At 39.3% G+C, this 20553-nt stretch overlaps 1 protein-coding gene across 2 annotated transcripts; it reads left to right on the top strand.

Moving 5' to 3' along the window:
- The first annotated feature begins 5 nt into the window (after positions 1–5).
- On the top strand, positions 6–20044 carry SLC39A9 (solute carrier family 39 member 9). Of its 2 annotated transcripts, none has more exons than XM_061463259.1 (8): positions 6–106; positions 615–732; positions 4470–4578; positions 7808–7999; positions 10274–10342; positions 11535–11620; positions 13542–13676; positions 15683–20044. In XM_061463259.1, the coding sequence occupies exons 2-8, from the start codon at positions 637–639 to the stop codon at positions 15911–15913; spliced, it is 918 nt and encodes a 305-aa protein (XP_061319243.1). In that variant the 5' UTR covers positions 6–106; positions 615–636; the 3' UTR covers positions 15914–20044. The 2 variants fall into 2 exon arrangements, with proteins under 2 accessions (XP_061319243.1, XP_061319244.1); XM_061463260.1 differs by having other exon boundaries at positions 43–132; positions 626–732.
- Positions 20045–20553: the final 509 nt, after the last annotated feature.

The following is a 20553-nucleotide window of genomic DNA, read 5'->3' as shown; positions in this document are numbered from 1 at the left end:
GTGGTGCTGAGGATGCCGGGAGCTACGAGCCGCTAGAGGCGGGGGGGGAAAACCATCTGGGCAGCCATCTTTGATGAGGGAACCGCTCCTTCCCGCCGCTACTCGCGTGAGGCGCTGGGCGGGCTCGGCTTCGTCAGCCATGTTGAAGTCGGGAAGCGGGGTGGAGGGTGGGAGTGTGCCCTGGAAGGGGAAGTGCTGGCTTGCGGAGGTGCCACTTGGCGTCTGAGGCAGCGCTGGGAGGGTGGAGGCGTCGATTTCGGGACTCCTTGTGCCTTCTCCTCGCTTTACGCCATCCCCCATCCCCTTTAGGCCGTCTCCCTGCCCGCTGTAGCCCCGTCTCCCCTCGGGGCCGGTAGGTGCAGCGGAAGGTCTCGCTGCCTCAGGTGAGGGCCGGGCCTACCCGTCCCGGGGATCCCCGGCAGCGGTGTTGGGCGGCCCAGGCAGCATTGCGGCTGCCGTACGCCCGTCCCGGAGGGGCTTCTGCCGGGGTCCGAGCCGAACGGAGCCGTCAGGCAAGAGAGCCATGGCTGGCAGCCCTTCTTGGGAGCTCGGTGTCTGCACGGGTTAAGGCGTTCGGACGAGGTGGAAAAGTTGCTCTCCAATTTCACTTTAAGGGACCGGACAGAACGCAGCGAAATGGATGACTTCCGCTCCATCTGCCTGCTCTCTCTGGCCATGCTGGTGGCCTGCTATGTGGCAGGAATTATCCCTTTGGCAGTTAATTTTTCCGAGGTAAGACAGCTTCGCTGAAATGCGCTTTGGTTGCTAAGGGAGAAACTAGAGTTAGCGCTGTCCCCTTGCAACTATGGAAGTGCTGTTAGGGGTGGTGTCGTGATTTAAAGCTTTTTAGGGAAGTTGTGAATGCGGTGCTTATTTTTATTCAGAATCGCAGCGTAGAATTACGCTTATTTTTTACAGTGTCTGTAAAAGCCATTTAAATGTGCCAGATTTGAGCCAGATTGTCTCAGCCACAGGTGAAGCAAAGTCGTAGCATGTATTGGAAAGCCATAATAGAAGCTGCGCATTCTTGGAAGCTTGTGTCAGAAACTACTGAGCTCAGAGGTTAACTGTTATTATGTGTCTATGGGGTACTCAAATTAGGACTTTTAAAAACGATTCTGAGAATGATTGCTGAAGGAGGTGATGATGATTGTTAGTCTCTGGAAGTTTTCTAATGTGCTCTGATGCCCGAGGGGTTCTTCTCTTTCTGATTGATGATTGCTGTTTAGAAGTGTGTTGTGAGAATCTAGTTGTTCTAAGGCAGTAAGAGCTCTCTTATGAGAGACTTTCCGTTTCTACTGGGAGCAGCGGTTTGGAAAGTGAGAAAAAAAGTTTGGGAAGTGCTGGAAGAGAGATGTGATTTGTTCTCCTGTCAAGTTACAGAGCTAGTTGCGCCTGTCCTTTGGTCCCTTTATTACCAGGAGGCTTTGGGAGCAGTAGACCCTCAGCAGCATGGAAAGCAAGGCAATCGTGTTTGGTAACACTACAGTTCAGCTAAATGGCTGAAACATGACTATCTTCTGAAGTCTTTACGTAAACATTAGCATAGTTCTGTTTTGCCATTGCTTTGATGGACCTTCTTTTATGTGTCTTCAGTGCTGTTGCTTCTGCTGTCTCTTCAAAACTTACTTTTGCGCTGAAGCCTAGGAAGGGTTTTCTTGGAAGTTTGCTGAGGGCACTGCCTAGTGTGCCAGTATTGTCTCTTTTTAATTTAATTTTGAATTTTCTCATGTATTTGCTTGATAGTCATCTGTTGCATCAGACTTTATCTTCAGTGGTGTTTGAAGGTAGCATTCTTGACCTATGTTTATGTGGTTTTTTATATATTTTTATAGCTGAATCATGGGGCTTCTAAACCTTTTGGGGCTCCCAGCAGCTGCAGAAAGACAGTTCTATTGTGGATCCAAAACCAACACCATATAAGTAGTGATCATGTACTTAATAGTCTTCTCTGTGTGTAGCATTTTACTAACAGTACCCGCATACGCTATCAAGTTTATTATGGTATTTTGAACTCTCAAAAATCCTTGACTCAGTTTACATTTGACTCGGATCAGTATAAAACTCCATCAAAGTCAGGTATGACTATATACTGGTGGTAAAAAGGTACAGACTGAATAGAGCTCCACTGTATTTGTGTATGCAGTTGTACCCTTTCTGCCTAATGCTGGTTTGTAGTAAGTACTGTGTTGGTCTAACTTTGGACTGTGTTGGACTATTTTGTACTGAAAAGGACAGGGAGACTTCTCTTGAAATAATAACTTGTTAGTTTGCATTATTTTAATGGATCTTTAGAATTCACAGATGCTCAAATAAAAGCAAGCGATTGTAATAAACCAGTATTACTTCTAAAGCTTATTTCCCCTGTGTGTATGTACATATGGGAAATAGATTATAGTGCTGCAGTATTAAGATAATCCTGGTTTTCCTTGTAAGATACTATTTTTTTTTTTTTTTTTTTTTTGCAAAATCACTTTATGAACAATGGGTATTGAAGGTTATCTTTTCACATGGATTGCCACTGTATAACGAATTACCATGGATAGTTGTTATATATGCTATGTGCGTGCTTTTAGAAACTTTACAGGTGTTTTCATCTCTTGCGTATTACTATTTGAATATTCCCCAGTAATGCTGCAGTTTTTCCCTTTTTGTTACATTGGCTTGTTTTCAGAAAGCTGGCTGTGCATCTCTCTAGAGCCTCCTATGTCTCCTAGGCGAGTGTTGCCTCTTTGGGTGAGGTAAACAGCTTGTGTCATCATGGTGCATGAAGGAGAACTGATGACATAATAAGGATATGCAACAAGTGTTTTCCTATTAGTTAAACACTGACCTCTCTCCCCGGGCCCTTGGTATTGAACATTAGTATTTTGGTAGCACCCAGACATCTCACTATGCATGGAAGATGATAATAGTTCTGCCACAGAATGTGTGCTACACAGTTGTTATGAAGATCTAAACTCCCATGATTGCTGTGTGTGATATGATAAGGGCTCTTACAGAAATGATGGGAAACAGCCTCTGCAAGGTGTTGTGTTTCACAATATTTTAGATGTTTATATAATTGGATTTTCAGTACATGGCTTTGACTTTAGCCTGTCAGTGTTGTTGTAGTCACAGGGTAATAGTAAACTGTTCTGATATTGGTAAATCAGAATATAGTCAGTTTGGAAGGGGTGCAGGAGGGGTGATATTTCTATAAGCTTTTTTTCCCCCAGATTAGAATATAACTAGGAAGATAACCTTTACTAACAGTAGCAAGTACTTTTAAACTCTTTGCATGTGTTTTTTAATCATGTTGTACAAATTCTGAATGAAACTATTTTACTATAAAAACATTAAGTTTATGTACTTTTTGTTACGGTTTAATTGCAAATTTGCAATACTTGTGTAACAAATCTATTTTAAAACCTACCTTTGCACAGGGAAAAGGGAATTACCGTGGCCTTTAATGACATGAAGAGCAGAATATCATTTTATATTGCCTTAAGTGCCTTTAAAGGCTTTATTACATTTTGAAATGCTACTGGAAGGCTTAGAAGTGGGTATAAACCCAACGCATATTGCTCTGCATTTATCCATCTCCAGTCAGATTAAAAAAAGGAAAAAGACTGACACGAAATGTGTATTAGCCCCATTATCAGTTTGGTGCAGTTCCATCATTCAAACTCTCATTTGAGTAAGCCTTTTTAAATTATTTTTTTATAATTCAGCTTTTGGAGCTCTTTCTCTTAAATTACTTTTCTGTCCACAGTTTTATGTTTTTAAAGGAAGTCTGTTATTTTCTTTGTTATATAAATCTTGCTGACTTACCAGTTTACACTCCTAATTGCCCAGTGTATTTGTATTCATAGATGCATTTACATTGTTGGTTCTCTTGTCTTAACGTTTTTGCTTTGCCAATTTATTTTTTTCTTGTATTTTATTATTTAGTTCGGCTTTTTTGGGAACAGGCAATTTATCTTGTGCTGTGCCATACCTAGCAGTTTTTTTAAGGGACCTGAATGTTAAAGTATAATGTCTAGTACAAAGAATATACTGAGAACAAACCTAGAATGGAGACAAAATGTAGAGTTGCAGACATGCTTCAAAATTCAGCCGCTTTCAGTCTGTCTTTGACTCTGCAGACCTTACATTATGAGGCCTCAGTGGGTAAATTAGACCCATATAATCATCAGTGCCAAATATAACAATTCTTGCTGTTTTCAAGTATGCTACTTTTCATTTCTTGTCTGATGTAAGCAATGGGTCATCTTTAATTTTCATTTCCTGCTTCACTTGATTGCATTGGACACTGGATATGTTTGCTTCTAGAAAGTTGTTAGAAATATAGGACTATGTAACTGGTGCTCTTGAATTGAAATTAGCAAGAGGTTTTGTGGATAATTCCCCTCTCTGCCCCAACCTCTGGAGAGTAAAGAAAGTGTTTTTATTCTTAAAGGTAATACTTGTTTTGTACTTGCTTGCAGGAAAGATTAAAGTTGGTGACTGTTCTGGGTGCTGGGCTGCTGTGTGGAACTGCCTTGGCTGTCATTGTGCCAGAAGGAGTACATGCACTTTATGAAGACATTTTGGAAGGTAAGAGCCAAACTCAGCCACCCTTGTTCAAGGTGACTTAGGTCATGGTGTTAGGCTATACTCAGTATTGTTTCTAGGGCTTTTAACGTGAGATTGATGGGTTTCACAGCAGCATGATACAAAAGCGTCACAGGATCACAAAATTGCAATAGGCATGATATTGCATGTTTATTGTGATTTGACAGAAAGATGTGATCAGGCAGTGGATTGATGACTTGCTGAGTGATCCAGTCATTTGCCGGTCCAGGTAGTGTACTGTTCATGGGACCACAGCTATTTATGCCAGGTCATGTGTAGTGCCCCTTTTTCTGGGAAAAGTTAAACTTTAACTTTGATAGAACTTCAAAGGAAGTGTAGGGTGGCCTTTGGCAGAGAATGAAATTGTGGATGATTTGCTGTTGCTTTCTGCAGTTTAGACTGCTTCTCAATTAAAGCAATTGCAGAAAGTGTTTTATAGATCTTTATGTACTTTCCCTCATGCAAATTTCTGCCTTTGAAGCTGAAGAATATATTGGAATTAAATGACCTTAATATACCTGACTGAAAATTATTATTATATAGGGCTAATTTACAGAGTAGGAGGCATTTCCTTCTTGAGCGAAGGCATTCATTATAATGAAGCAGATGTCCACACATAGTTCCGTATTCAAGCATCCTGTTCTAGTCTGCTATCACCATTCTTCAAAACCTCATAACTTTTAATGAATAGGTCAAAGCTAATGCTAATTGTGTCATATAGGCACATGAGTGTGGAGCACATCTTATATCCCAAAGTCTTAGTAAACCTCAGTTTGAGGTTATGACATTATTTGAAATAGTCAGGGCTCATTGCCTCTGAGTGTGCTTTAAAGCTTGCTTTAGCTTGTGCTATTATATTACCATTGCATGTATGAGATTTTTCCAGTATGCTAAGAATCAGAAATTTGTCTGCAGATAAACAGCAACAACTTAGTGGTTACAGGGGAAAGGACTAAAAAGTTGAGTCTGTACAGAACTTTGCAAGTGCCTGTACCATTATTGCTTATCTGCGATTGAGAGATAATTTTAATGCTGTGCTTTTCTTGTACTGCTTTTTTATATATATATTTTTTGTTTCTACACGGTTTTAAATTTCATTTTAAATATGCTGTAATTTGTCTTGGTTTAGTTTCCACTGAATTTGTTCTTCTACTTAGATTTAAAGTAAATGGAAGAATAATATGAAATCATCCTTTATCAAGAAGTGAAAGAACCTCTGATTATGCTTTTATACTGTACTGTAATTTGTGCACTCTAATGTAGGATGTCTCTAATGAGCTGTCGTTATGTGTTTGCTCTCCATTCAATTCTAATTTGAAGTAGACTAAACTTTCCTTGTAATGTTATGGCTAGCAGTAAATACAATTGCTGTGAATGTTTGCTTTTTTTCTTCCACTAAATGGGACATACTGTTCATGTATGAAATGTACAGCCTGCTGTTTAGAGCTATATGCTCTATAACTTGAGGTTTAGTACATGGAGAAAAAAGATAACTTCCCATTACTGCAGTAGTAATATCAGAAGTATTTACCTAGGAAAACAGGATTTGTTCTGTGAATGAATTCAGACTCAATTCCTAACTCTGAGTGTTGTGTCTGAAGCCTGTCTGTAAAGTTTTTTTGTATTGCGAAGAGGCAAGATTTATGGCTATGATAGATTTAACTGCAAAAAATATTTTCAATATTTTTCTTATAAACATAGGATAATCAAAGCGAAGTTTAAGATTGTGAGAACTTGACAGCTTTCAGTACATTTTTCTTTTAATTCACACATTAACATAATTGAGCCTGGAAAGGTGCCTAAAGGAACACTGACTTATATTCATGTAACTTCAGCGGGGGGAAGCAGGAGGGAAGAGAGGGGCCTTTATTTTCCCAGTTTCAACTGTAATTTAACTCTGAGGCTGGTTGCTTGTTACCAAAACAGGTGTTTGTCACTGATACAAAAGTAATTTACTTCTGTATTTTTCCACAGGCCACAGAATAAATAACTTTTAATTTTTGACCTCACAGGCTGAGAGCAAATAGCATATCGTGGTTTGATCATAAGCCTATGTGTTTGTGTAGTGAAGCCTTGGTTTGAGTATTACCAGCAAATAAAATTCCTCTGACAATGAACACTGTCACAAAGATTGTCCCAAGTCACCCACTATGTCATATGGCTTGACATGATCTGAAGCAAAGTTTTCTTTTTAATATAGCTGTCAACAGTCCTGTATGGTATTGTTATTTTATTGCTCACTCTCATTCAGCACAAATAAGTTTGTGAAAGCTTTCAAGGGCTACCAAGCCTATTCTGATCTGCTTTGTCTGTAGTAATGGCACTGGCCAACTTTGTGTAGAGTTGGATGGATATTACAATTGTGTCTCATTCAAAAAGGTGTATGAATACTCCAGCAAGAAGATAAGTTACTAGAATAAGTCAAATTTTTGCTCTTAATGTCTAAAATCTCTGAAGAGTATTTGCCAACCAAAAGACCTCCCCAGATTGACAAAAGCTTTACTTTTGTCACGTAAGCCACAGATATTGGGGGAGCCCAAGTTTATGCTCTGCTTCATTTTGTTTGTTGCCATAAAGTGATGTGCGTGAAAGTTGTACTGTCACTCACTTAAAAAAAAATAAAATGTCTAGAGTAAACTTTAAAACTGTAAGGTTGAAACAGGAAAGATGTCTGAATTGATAATAATTGTTGTTCAATACAGACTATTATAATTACCTTGATTCAAGGTAGTTTCAGGGTAGCTCAGTGAGACAAAGTAAACAACTTGGGGGTAGGGGCATGGAATTAAAACTTGTGTAGGGAAAGGAAACAACCACACAATATTCAACCCCAGGGCTTGGACTTCCTAGGTTTTTAGGATGGTACTAACATTTGTAGGACAGTGTGCTGACTTAATTGTTCTAGTCTGTATCAGTGCTAATTTATTTAACTAGAGACTGATGCTTTGAGATAAGTTAATCTTAAAAAGTCGCATTAGGTCTCAGTGGATTCAACCTATTTCTTCACTCTATATTTTCTTACTTAAATAAAGATTATGACTTAATCTGCTTGACAGTATCTCGCAATACTGACAAAATTGGCAATTTCAGTTACAAAATGAATTATTCTGCAATTTTTATCAATCAATATGCATTTAAAATGCAGCATTTAAACAAAGTAGCCTGGCCATGTTTAATCCTGTCTCCTAATCTGTTTGCTTACCTACCACAGGGAAGCATCACCCGGTGAGTGAGATGCAGCATGTGATGGAGTCTGAGAAGGTGGCAGAAATCCCAGTTGCACATGAGTATGGCCATGACCATTCCAGGTTACATGCCTACATTGGTGTATCCCTTGTCCTTGGCTTTGTCTTCATGCTGTTGGTCGATCAGATAGGCAGCTCTCATGTGCACTCCACAGATGGTAAGTAAAGATTCACTTCATTTAGACTTGCTGATTGATTGACTTAGTCTTAATTAGCAAGTTGCAGGTTTTTTTAATGCTACTGGGATTTAATTTTATCAGTCATGTTGAGAGTTTTAGTAGGTGCTTTACAAACAAAAAGCAAGGTCTGTGGTGAAGTGTTTGTGCTGAAAATCTGTCCTGGAATTCAGCATAATTTGAGAGCTTGCTTTGCTAACATGAAATAACTGTATGAGCACATATAGTAACACTTTGTTTTACAGTATCACCCATAGGGAATTTTTTTGGCTTTCCAAAAACCTTCAGGTTAGTCTTATCTTTGTTTGTTTTTCCTACATAATTTTTGTACATGTAGGTAAAATTTGCAAAGAACAGCAAGTTACCTTAAGTAAGACTCCAGAAATTACTAGATGTAAGCTCTGGTACTTTTCTGTAACTGCACAGCTGCACTCCCCTACTGGTCTAGAGCCTCATTTCCACACGCTTTCTGCTTAGAGCAAAGGTAAATCAACATCATTGAAGACTGTTTAGATGCCTACGATTGCCTTTGTTTTCTGCCTATGGCTTCACGCTCAGGCTGAGTGCACCAAAGGTGTTTTATCATCTGAAAAGGTATTTTATTGCTTTTGGCTGCACATTTTCTCCTACATAATCTCCTCTGATGGTGGAAATTGTCCCTCAAAAATTAAGGATTTTGTCTTGAAGGAAGCATAAAACGTGTGCGCACACGCGCGCACACACACACACACACACAGAGAGGTATGTTTTGGTTGGATCCTTGGCAGTTCACAGTGCAGCTCTTGAAATGCCTGTATGAGGTTAGTGTTGTGGGACAGATGGGAAGCCAGTGCAGGGGCTGTGACACCTTTGTGCTCCTGAAGAAGCATAAATGGAGACAAAGTTATGTCTAGCTGATTTTCAGAGCTTTTCAAAGGAAACAGTGGCACTAAGGATGACAAGGGGATGCAGGCTGACAGGAGAATCTTTGGGCAGGGATGCCTCACACTAGACTCTGCTGCCCAAGATTCTTTCCAGCCTGGCCTTGATCACTGCCAGGGGTGGAGCATTTACCACTTCTTTGGGCAACCTGTTCCAGTGCACCATCCTCACAGTAAAAATTCTGTTAGCCAGAATGGGATATGAAACCAAATGTAGCTCTCTTTGAGTGTTTTTTGTTCTGGTCAATCTAAAACAAATTCAGAGGAAACATTCTCTGTGAATATCTCCTCCTATTTGATTGGAGTATTCCATCACAGTCGCCCAAATGCTGCTTATGCAGTGAATTGCTCAAGTAGGCTCCCCTAGATTCAGAGGATCAGTCTGACTGAAGAGAATACATTAGTTGTTAGCCAGCTCCCTTCCCTGATCTGATTCACTGGGCAACTGTGTGGGTGCCTGGGCACTGGGGAGAAACTGGAGGTGGGGGAACAGGAGGGAAGGAATAGGACTGGACTCTCTGTTTCGGTTACAGTGCAGACTAGTAGTATAATTACCACTAGTATAATGAAATAACAGCTGTTCAACTGTTTGGAGTTAAACAGTTGAACAATAAGAGGTTTCTGTACCTGTATAGGACTTGCCTGCTCTGTTCATTGCAGTGATCCTTTGTACAGCTTCACTGCTGATTGCATAGTGGTGGACATTGCCCTGTTGTGTTGTGTAATGAGCTAACCTGCAAATGTCCTCAGAGTGGTTGTCAAACAATTCCAGTCAAAACACTGGATCTCAAGCAGCACTAGTTGCATTTCTTCTCTATGATGACTGACATTAGAGGGAAGTCTTTGCAACTGCTGCCATGACAAGTAGAATTTATTGCTTATTAGGAATTGTCAGAGAATCAGTGCAGCAGAGACTGCCCCAGACTGTCACCTGAAGGAAAATGCCAACACTGGGCTACGTGGGAAAAAAATCATCCTGACTCTTCAAGCACCTCTGGATTCTGGGCATGCAAAACTAGCTATTCTTCCCCTTGGTAGCACAGGTCTCTAACATTTGGTTTCAGGAGGTTAAGAAAAACAACTCCTGCTGCCTGTATTAATGATCCTGTAAATTGAAAAGCATTATCTATGATTCTGTCACTTGTTGATAGAACTTCAGGTGATTTGGAGGTGTTAAGTATCATACTATTTTACAGTAAACCTAATGCAGAAATACAAAAGCTGGTAGTTTTGAATATAACTGCTTAAGCGGCTGGTAGACACATATGCAGTGATACATATTTCTCCAGCATAATTTATGTATTTGTTCTCTTAACCTTCCTTATCATCATTTCAGATCCAGAAGCTGCAAGATCTGGCAACTCCAAAATCACAACAACACTGGGACTAGTAGTCCATGCTGCAGGTAATATGGGACCTATTGTTAGGACTTGGACTTCTATTGCTGTGCAGCTTAACTTTAGATGTGATGAAAATACTTGGATTTTTTTTTCTTAAAGGTGGCTTTTTATTTAAAAACAACCCCCAAAAAAAACCAAAACAAAAAATACCCACCAAAACAAACCAAACAACAGCAAAAACACAGGCTGGGGAGAACTAAGGATCTTTCCCAAAACTCACTGGGAAAGCATACTACAGTGCTGAGAATGTTCCATGGAGTTTTGTTTGGGTACAGTTTTGTAACTTTATTTTTCCCATTTGAAAAGTTGTGTGATGCTCACTGTGCCTCTTCAGTTCTTTTGCTGGCTGCTTTAGCTGCTATATTTCAGCACACACCAACACATTTGATAAGTAGTGTGAAACACCTTTGGGTTTGCTTGTCAGTTGACCTGTGTATTTAAAAAAACTTTTAAGTTCAAAACATGTATTTTGTGGGAAAAAGGACATAATAAGGTGGAACACAAAGATTTGACAGACATTTGGGCTGACTTGCAAGGGCTTAAAAAGTTACATGTGTGTTGCAGCCAACCCATGTTTGTGTTGTAATTCTTCACTATGTATGTGTAGTATAAATATGCTCTTGAGTCTCTTCTACTAATTGTTATTGTCTAGATAAGTTATAAGATGTTGGTAAAAAGATTTCTTCACTAAATGAAATGTCTCTAAAGGATTAATATAGAATACATTTCCTGCTTCATATAGACAATATATTTATGTTAAAAGGTAAAAATACAGTATTTACAACAGTTTATTTGAAAATTCATTTAAAAAGTAGTAATTAAAATTCTTTCTTAGAATCTAAAGCAGATTTTTTTCTAATTCAGAGAGAAACCACTTCTACTACAGAAGACTAAAATAACTAAACTTCTTACCTGATTCTGATTTGTCAGAATGTGTCAGTACTGACTGTATTTCTGTGTATGATTTTTATAGTCTTGGGAAATTAGACACAGCTCCTGTTGAAGGTTGTCTAATACCCTGTAATTATTGTGCCTTAACAGCAAAGGGGAGTGAATCGTGTTGGATTGGTATTGTTAATGGCATTTTGAGTAACAGGACTTCTTGAATCAACATGTTTTGTGCCATCACCTGTTGAGAGGATGGGAAAGCTGAAATTAATGTGGAGGAATAATTATGAATTTGCACTCCTGTTTCAGCTGATGGTGTTGCATTGGGTGCAGCAGCTTCAACTTCTCAAACTAGTGTCCAGTTGATAGTGTTTGTTGCAATTATGTTGCACAAGGTAAGTCATCACCCAAAAAAATCTTTTTTGCTCTTTAAAAGACTGTTAAAGCATACAGAAATTGCTGAAGATCTTAAGTTTCCTTAGTGATGTGATATGGAAATGTGTAACACCACCAGAATTGACAGGTTAGTGATACAGCTTCAAGGACCAAAAAGCCCTGATACGATGTGTGACAAAACAGGGAATGATGAGTACTAAGTGTGAAGAGAATATGAATGAGAGAGAATTCTGACTGCCTGCTGGCTGCTTTGGTTGCAGTGTTTGGAAAGTGTCCCAAAAGAAGGGAGAGAAAAGCCCACGAAAACGTGGGAGCTTCACGTGACTTTTTCTGAAGCTAGTGTGGTGGTTTGTTTTTTTCAAACAACCCCTCTCCTGGATTCCTACTGCTGTAAGAGTTGTATTCAAAGAAGTTCTAGAGGATGGAGCGCAGAAGTACATGCTAGTGTATTCAAGGACAAAAAGTAGGTTTATGCTGATCACAGCAGGGTCTTTATTATGTAATGTTCTTAAGAAAATGGGAAGTGTATTTGTTACGGTTTTACGGTTTAAAGGGTTAGTTTTTTGAAACCACTTAATAACAGAGTACTAAATTGTAACTTGTGGTTACCTGTGTTACTGTAGTAGCTTCAACATCAGTCATATGCCAAAAAAAAAATTATTTTTCTGATGGTAACAAGCAAACAGTGGGTTTTGGAGATTGGAAGATCTTTCTCCTTAATGTTTGTGCAAAGATACCTACTAGCTACGTAGGTTCTAAACACGTGTGCAGATGCATATTTGACTTATGGTAGCATATACATATATTACAGTAGTAAGTCATACATTCCTCCAAAAACCTTACTTGTATAATTGCATGTTCAAAATGTTAGGAAAGCTTGATCTAGTTTATCTTTCATATATGTCATATGTTCATAGTGTATCTGTTCATACAAAACTTGTGGTTTACATAACTGTCTTCAGAGCTGGCAAAATCAGTGTCACATCTTGCTGTGAATCTTCGTTTATGGCTGTTGCCAAGTGAAACCTGTTGTTATTCTTGATGTTCAAATTAACTGACTTTTAAAATTGTTTAACTTTAGAAGAGGGAAATTTCTTCTATGAAAGATTATAAAGAAATTTTTGGTATTGAAAGATAAACGCATTTCTTCTCTGGTGTCTTTTTCTGGTCTTTTGATCCTGATTGACGTTTTTGTCTTTCTCAGCTTTTTTCCTTCACTCATGGTTTCCTTTTTCCAGGTTAAAAAATAAAAATCTGTGTATTAAACTGCTCAGTATACTTTTAGTTTGTCTTACCTGGAAAATGTCAGTGTGGATTGCTGTTGTCCTTATGCAGGTGAAAATATAGTGAGTTCCATGAGTGCAGGACAGCTATGACTTGTGGGTAAGAAACTGAATGCCAGCAGAGGGAGAAGGAAATGTTTGTTTGTTTGCTTCCCAGTGGGAACAGAAATGAAACTGAATGGTGAACTAGTCAAAGAGCTCTTAAGTCTTTGTTCATGTGAAGGCTGACAGTTATCTATCTTGGGGGATTTTGTAGGATTTTTTTCTGCTGTAGATAAAGAAACTGTCTATCTAAGGTTGTGTAGTACTATCGGGATGAAAAAAATCACAGAAGTTTATGGAGACTTGGGGATTACAGCAATGGCTCAAGTAAGAGTGAACATTTTAATATTTTTAATGACTACACAAATCTATGTACTCTGATAGCCAGAATGTGAGTTTTCATTACGTATGGTTATTAAGGTAGGGCCGTCTCCAGGCTACTGTTGTATTTGGGTTAACTGCAATACGCTAGTGCTCTGCCTGAATTTCTTCCAATTCTGTACACTTCAGTGTAGCAATTCATATTTCAACTTTATCTCAGTTTTCAGAAGGTTTTAGAAAGTATTGTATTACAAGTGAATATTGTTTTTTGCAGGCACCAGCTGCCTTTGGCCTGGTTTCCTTCCTGATGCACGCTGGGCTGGAACGGAATCGAATTAGAAAACACTTGCTGGTCTTTGCATTAGCAGCACCTGTTATGTCAATGGTGACATACTTAGGGCTAAGCAAGGTAGGTCTGTGATTTGTTGTACTTAAAATGTAGCTTAGTGGTGGAGTTTGGGGAAAGGAATCAATGAGTTTCATAGAACATTATTCCAAACTGCTTGAAAAATTTAGCAGAATGGAGATGATAAAATAAGTAGATGAAAAGGTAGCAGTATGAATGCATGAAATAAAAAATAACCCTTGCTTTCCATCAGAACCAGTGACATAACTCCTATAGAGTTTTGTATAGCTTTTTGTAGAAGGCTGGTTTCTGACTTTTTTTTGGGTGCTCCCCACTGTGAAAAATTTATTCATATACCAGCTTTTGTCTGGTGATTATAACTGAGGAATTTTCAGTGTTGCTGCATGCATTTTAGTGTGCAGGTAGAAAATCACAGAATGGCTTGGGTTGAAAAGGACTTTAAGATCATCTAGTTCCAACCACCCTGCCATGGGCAGGGGCACCTCACACTAGACCACGTCACCCAAGACTCTGTCCAACCACGCCTTGAACACTGCCAGGGATGGAGCATTTACCACTTCTTTGGGCAACCCATTCCAGTGCCTCACCACCCTCACAGTAAAGATCTTCTTCCTTATATCTAACCTGAACTTCCCCTGTTTAAGTTTGAATCTGTTACCTCTTGTCCTGTCGCCACAGTCCCTGATGAAGAGTCCCCCTTCATCATCCTTATACGCCCCCAGTAATATTTGTTTCTCCCACCATCTCAGAACTGTTCCTGTATGTTCAAAGTCTTTTTCGTGCTATGTCAGAGGTTGAATCCTCAGCTAGAACAGCCTTTTTGCCTCTTGGACTCCTTAAAACCATAGTCTTGTCTCAGCTTTATACAACAAATGGCCTGTGAAGTAGGCCACTGCATATGACTCTATATCTCTATCCAAATTAAATGCTTCTGTTTCTCATAGCATTTCCTATGACTCTCCGGTATTTTTAATTGCTGTGGGCCATGCTGGTGACAGACTATGGTGTTGTGTTGTAAAGAATCTAATGTGACCTCATGAAAATCAAGGCATGAGAGGAAAGATTAAGTAAATCATCTGGGCTAATCTCTTTACTTCATGAGAAGGACTTATTTGATACTGCAGTACAGGAGACATCAGAAGGGTTGGGTTTGTAAATAGAAATAAGAATGATCTTTGAGTATTCTTCTGATGTAGACTTACTAAGAGTTGGGTTTGCATTTTGCAAACAGAGAATTGATAAGGCATACGGGCTGTCACAGTGGTTTTATAGCTCCAGAGTAGAAGATGTGTCTCCAGTCTGGAAAAATAACCTTAGGACTAACACATTTGAATTGGAAATTGTTCAAGAAGCATTTTGAAACTGACACAAGTGGGTTTGAATTTCATTACATTTAATGATGTGTCCTATGATCTTAATCCTAGTATGAAACTGAAGAGGTACTTGGATTTGATCCAGAAGATGCATGTCTTTATCAAGTTTGCATGGAAATTCTCAAAGATTTGGGTGTTCACTTGTACATACAAAGGAAATATTGAATGAGTGATGTTTTGGGACTTAAATCTAGCAAATATTGTGCTGACCAGGAGGGGACCAGATATTTAAAGGCTACTATCTGATCTGAACGTTTTGTTTAGAAAAAGTGTGGGGGGAATAAAGTCTTGAGTCCTTCCTAAAATTTGTGGATTAGCAATATAAACTTTTTTTTTAAGTGCACTTTGTCATTTTGGCATCTTTTATGTTGCTGTGAGATGCTCAAACAAGATGTTTCATTTGGCACAGACTGACTCTTTTCTTCTGTTAAGGATTCCTAGATGTCCAAAGTGGGCTAACTGGGATGAGAGGTACCTTTCTGACATGCTAACTTTAGCATGTGGTGTTAGTTGCTACATATAAGGTGCATGACACAAAGTAACACATTGAACCATTGTCTCTGTGATAGAAAAAGAGTTGGTAGAAGTCCTACTGTGTCTGGCCGCTTACAGAATTTTATTATTGGTTGAAGAACATCTGCTTATTTTTGTTCTTTCTGTCTTTTTCCATTTCAGAGCAGCAAAGAAGCCCTTTCAGAAGTTAATGCCACCGGAGTTGCTATGCTGTTTTCTGCTGGGACTTTTCTTTACGTTGCCACAGTTCATGTCCTCCCAGAAGTAGGAGGAATTGCTCATAGCCACAAATCTGAATCAAATGGAGGAAAAGGACTCAGTCGTCTGGAGGTGGCAGCCCTAGTAATAGGATGCCTTATTCCTCTAGTTTTGTCCATTGGACACCATCACTAAATGCTCGAATTTCACCGTTCGCCTCGATCTGACATGAGCAGTAACTGTTGGCTGCTCCCTTTATCATTGTCTCTTACCCGTCATCCATCCCATCCACTTTATGGAGTTCAGAGGGAACGTTGATTGCAAAATGAGGAATACTGGGAAAGCTTTTAGTGTAGCAAAATGTACTTTGGTAGCCGGACGTAATTCTGTGTAACTTTCTTTTCTGAGGACATTTGCTATTTTCATTGTTACTTCTGGCCCTATTCTCAGGGAAGATGGAATTTGGAGTTTAAGAAAAGTGAGCAGGGAAGAACGTAGCGACTCATCATGAAATTTCTTATCACCAAAATATTCTGCAATTCAGCTTTCACAGCTGAGAGCAAAAACAAAGGATGGCTGCTGTGTGAGAGGTTGAAGTCTTACTAATGAAGAAGGGGGTTTCCCCTCATTGGTTTTGTATTGTCCTGACAATGCAACTGGTCCTTGTGATGTTTGTCACTAATTGTATGGCAAAAGTGGGCTGCACTCAGAACTCTGGACAACACTGCAATTGTCACAGAAGTATCACTGATAGGAAAGAATTGATATAATCAAAGTGTAGGATTAGAGTAGGGAATCAGCTGGTTAAGAAAGTGCAAACAAATTTTGCGGTGGATTCCAGTAAGACTAAGAATAGAAGCAAGGAGAGTAGTGTTTTGATTGTTTATACAACTGTTAATAAACTTTTAAAAGGCACTATTTCTTGGGAGATGGTCTTCTGCCAAGTCCGGAAAGCAAAGGCACCAAAAACATTAGTAGGAATTAAGTATTCGGTGCTGTGATTACACTACTACAACTGTTAAGAGAGATACCCATAGTGTCCATTGAAACTGAGCTGCTCTGGGCTCTGAAGAGTAGAAATCTGATGGAGACAGCTGTTGAGGGACCAGAGAACTTTATTAGCTCATTTTCAGAAGTCTGAACTGCTGAAATCAGTGAGGGTGCAGGGGTTTAAATAACAGTAATTAAATAAAAGGTGTTAAGGCTAACAAAATAAGATGTTTAACTAAATATTTGTTACATATAGAGTACAAAGTGTAACTAAAGCAGTTCTGAACAAAAACCCCACAAACAAAATACCCAAATTGGTGGGTTCCCAGTGGAACGGTTAGGCATTTTGTTTTTCTTTGGGAACTCTGCATTTGCCTCTTACTCTGGTAAGCATTGCTTTTGGTGAATCTACTGGAGACTTACTGCTAACTGCTGATGCCTCTCACTGCAGAAGAGTGATAGAAGATCCCTCCTTTCCAAGGCACTGCCTTCTCTTGTCAGACACCATTTCTCTTATGCAAAATATATTATACTCTAATAACTGAGGTGCATTGAAAAGTCATGAAAGCTTGACATGAACACACTCAATATAAAAATCATTTCTTTAGGGGAAAACTTTTTAATGCTATACCCTTTTTAAGCTGTAATGTCTGCACTTTTTAAAGGTAACATTGCCAAATATTTTTTTGTTTGTTTGTTTCAAATGGATTTTTCAAGGCTTGAAATATCTTCTTAACTGAAGTGCTTCTTGTTTCCATCTGAATGAGTGTGTCTGTTTCTCATGCTGTTTATTGTGTGTACTACACAGGCCATTGTGCCACTTGAACTTCTTTACATTTTTGTCATTGTCCTCTTTGTCTAGTAATTCAGTAATGGTTATGGCCTGGTTCTTGGACTAGTGATTACTTTGTCTGATGGCTTTGTAACAATACAGGTGTATCCCAGGATTGAACCTAGTATTGATCTCTGGGAGTGCTTGTTCATTTGTGTGGTTTACTATATAAAATCAATGCAAAATTCTTGGAAATCATTTTTTCCCACGAGACAGTATTTTCAGATAGAATTAGTGTATCAGGCCTAAACAGGCATTTTTGACATTAGACCTTCAAAAGTTCTGAAAAGCCACTGCAAAATTAGTGGCATAGATGAGATCCTCTCCTGCACTTTATTTTACAACATACATATGTGACTTCTAAGTTACCTGTTTAAAAAGGTCAGTGATACAGGTTATTGACACATGCGAATGATGCACAGTGATGTTTTCACCAGAGCTCCCAGTGTTCTTCTTTATTTCCCCCTAAATACCTTCTTCCTTGATAATCTCAGTGTTTTACCTTGCTTAATCATCCCCCGTAACTGTTTCCAGGAGCTGGAGAGTTTGCAAGATCTGCAGCAGAAGCAGGAGATAGCATAGTGCAGCACCAGATGCTTATGTTTTGTAAAACAGTAAGCTTTTTTCTTTAAATTATCATCTGTCACTTGCACTTCCACCCTACTAGTTAAATGGCATCCTGACTGGGTTCCACTTCTGCCTCATTCTATGTATAACAATAGCAACAGTTTCAGGAGGTATATAGGTAAGGTCTCATTTTATGCCTTTTTGCTCCAGTGTTGGAGAATGTCGATAGTACCTTCTTACAAGCATCAGTGTGCACTGATGAGGATGTGGCAACCAGCCTTTTCACTCTGATGTAACTTCTGGAGTATTAATCATCGGAGGTGCTGCTGCTGAGAGGTCTTGTTGTCTTTCTTTTCCCCTGGCCCTCAGATCCTATTCCCAATTTGTGGGGCAGCCACCAGAAGGGGTAATATTCAGTTTAATGATTCATGAACTAGAGAGGCTGAGTTACAGCAGAGGTGAGAGATTTTAAATTAAAACATTGGCACTTTAAAATTGGCACAAAAATTCTGATAATGCGTACTTTTCATTTTGGAACTTTGTTAAGTGGTAGAAGACTTCTATTTTTTCCTACCCATTTAGAAGCAGCAATAGCATTTTCTTTTGGCTGCCTCTGTTATCCCTGTGTTGAACTACTATTTTCAATTCTGTAGCTGAAACTGCAGTGACTAAGGAAGCTTTTGGTTATGTGATAAGGAGAATGTAAAATTTTAAATGATCAAAATTTTCCAAATTGCTAGTTCCACATAGAGGATTATTTTCTTGAAGCAGAGTATTTTAAGGAGTTAAATAAAATGGTCCATTTTATCATAGCTATGTTTTTACTTTTTTCACCATCTGTCACAGTAAATCCAGGCGCTACATGTAGTCAGTGCCATCTGGTATCATTTTCTACTCAGGGGACCTTGGTCCAAACAAATTCCTCTTACTCTCTGTAACAGCCATCTTTGCCCATGTTCTCTACTGTGAGGTAGGTGGCAGCAAGTCTAGCACTTTAACAAAGTGCATTTCCTTCTGTAAATTCCTCTAGGAAATCTATAATCTGCTCATCAGCTGTATTTTCTGTTAATGATTCTTATTTGACGATAGGAATTAGATTAAAACTGTTTGTTGATCCTGTTGTGTTCAGCTACTTTCCTTACTGTTCTAATTCTTCTATTGCTCCTCACATAAAGAAGGGAAATATACTCTTTCAGCATCTGATGACAGATGCAGAAGCTGCACTGACATTAATTTAAGTGAGGGTGGCAGAGCTGTCACACCAGGATAGGAATTCCTCATAGTTGTGGCATGTCAAATGACTGGGTGTTAAACAGAGAACCCACTGTTGACTTCAAATATCTGTTTCCAGGTGGACTGTGTAAAAGGCTAATGCTATCCAAGAGACCTGGGAAAACTGCTGTGTTTTTCAGGAACTAGTTCAGAGCCTTCAAGGAGCTTTTGATGGTAGCAGGTGTACCCTTGTGATATCAGCTGTATGCAGAATGAGAGAGATGCTGTGGAATAAATGGTGCTGCTGTTCCCACTCCCATCCCATTCTGTGCTGGGACTTGGGAAGAAGAGGAAGGAAATGTATTTATATTCTTTTGGGGGTGGTGGGGGAAGGAATGGTTGCTGTATGGTGGGGAAGTATATGCTGAATTTCAGATTCCTGTTCACCTCTTTTAAAAATAAAGTGTTTCTTTTTTCTTACTGTCCTTTTATTACATCCCTTAGCAGCCCTGGCTTTCTAGGGGAAAACATTGCTTGGTCATAGCTGTTTACCTGACTCCATGTATGGAACTGTGATTTTAATATCTCTTTTTCAGAACCATTTGTACACAAAATCATTCCATGAATGGCTGCCTTATGATTTTTCCACTTTAATTGTGAACGGTTAAAATAATGTTGCCATTTTCAATTTGTTTTATTATATTAAATTTTTACTAGGTGCAGTGCTTTGGAGTTGGCTTGTCATTTACTGCATGGGGTTTTGTGACAGCTCCATCACAGAACAGTGACAATCTTCAATGGGGTGTGCGCAATGCAGGCAGTACATTTTGTTTAAATGTTTGCTACTTCACAACATCTGAGTGTCTCCTGGAAGCCTGAAGTGTGAAACTGCTGGGAGATGTTGGGAGGCAGTCTAGCAGGTTGGTTTGGATGTGTGTATGAATGGGTTTAGAGTTATAAATACAGAAATAATTTGACAGTTTCTGTCTCCCACAGAGTGTTCAGGAGTTGGCATTGCCCTGGAGCTACCTCTTCCTCCCACCCCCCAGGGAGATCTCTGAAGCTTGCAAGGCTGAGACCTCTTTGGAGGGCCAGGATGAGATGACAGGCTCAAGATTGCTCCAGGCTGCTTTTAAACTGGAGGACACCATGGGCTAAACAAAATTGAGAGCCCAGTATAGAGTGAAAACAACCTTGTCAGCACCAAGCCCAAAATGCAAACACTACAACCCTC

The sequence above is a fragment of the Pezoporus flaviventris genome, unplaced genomic scaffold (assembly GCF_033815535.1).
Source record: "Pezoporus flaviventris isolate CSIRO_AGI_PZ_B2104156 unplaced genomic scaffold, CSIRO_AGI_Pfla_v1 ptg000036l, whole genome shotgun sequence".
Taxonomy (NCBI): Eukaryota; Metazoa; Chordata; class Aves; order Psittaciformes; family Psittacidae; genus Pezoporus; species Pezoporus flaviventris.
This window is presented reverse-complemented; position numbering and strand designations above follow the sequence as displayed.

Coding starts and splice junctions, on each gene's coding strand:
- SLC39A9 (XM_061463259.1), top strand. CDS start 637: ATGGATGACTTCCGCTCCATCTGCCTGCTCTCTCTGGCCATGCTGGTG. Junction 733..4,469: donor TGGCAGTTAATTTTTCCGAG/GTAAGACAGCTT, acceptor ACTTGCTTGCAG/GAAAGATTAAAGTTGGTGAC. Junction 10,343..11,534: donor ACTAGTAGTCCATGCTGCAG/GTAATATGGGAC, acceptor CTCCTGTTTCAG/CTGATGGTGTTGCATTGGGT.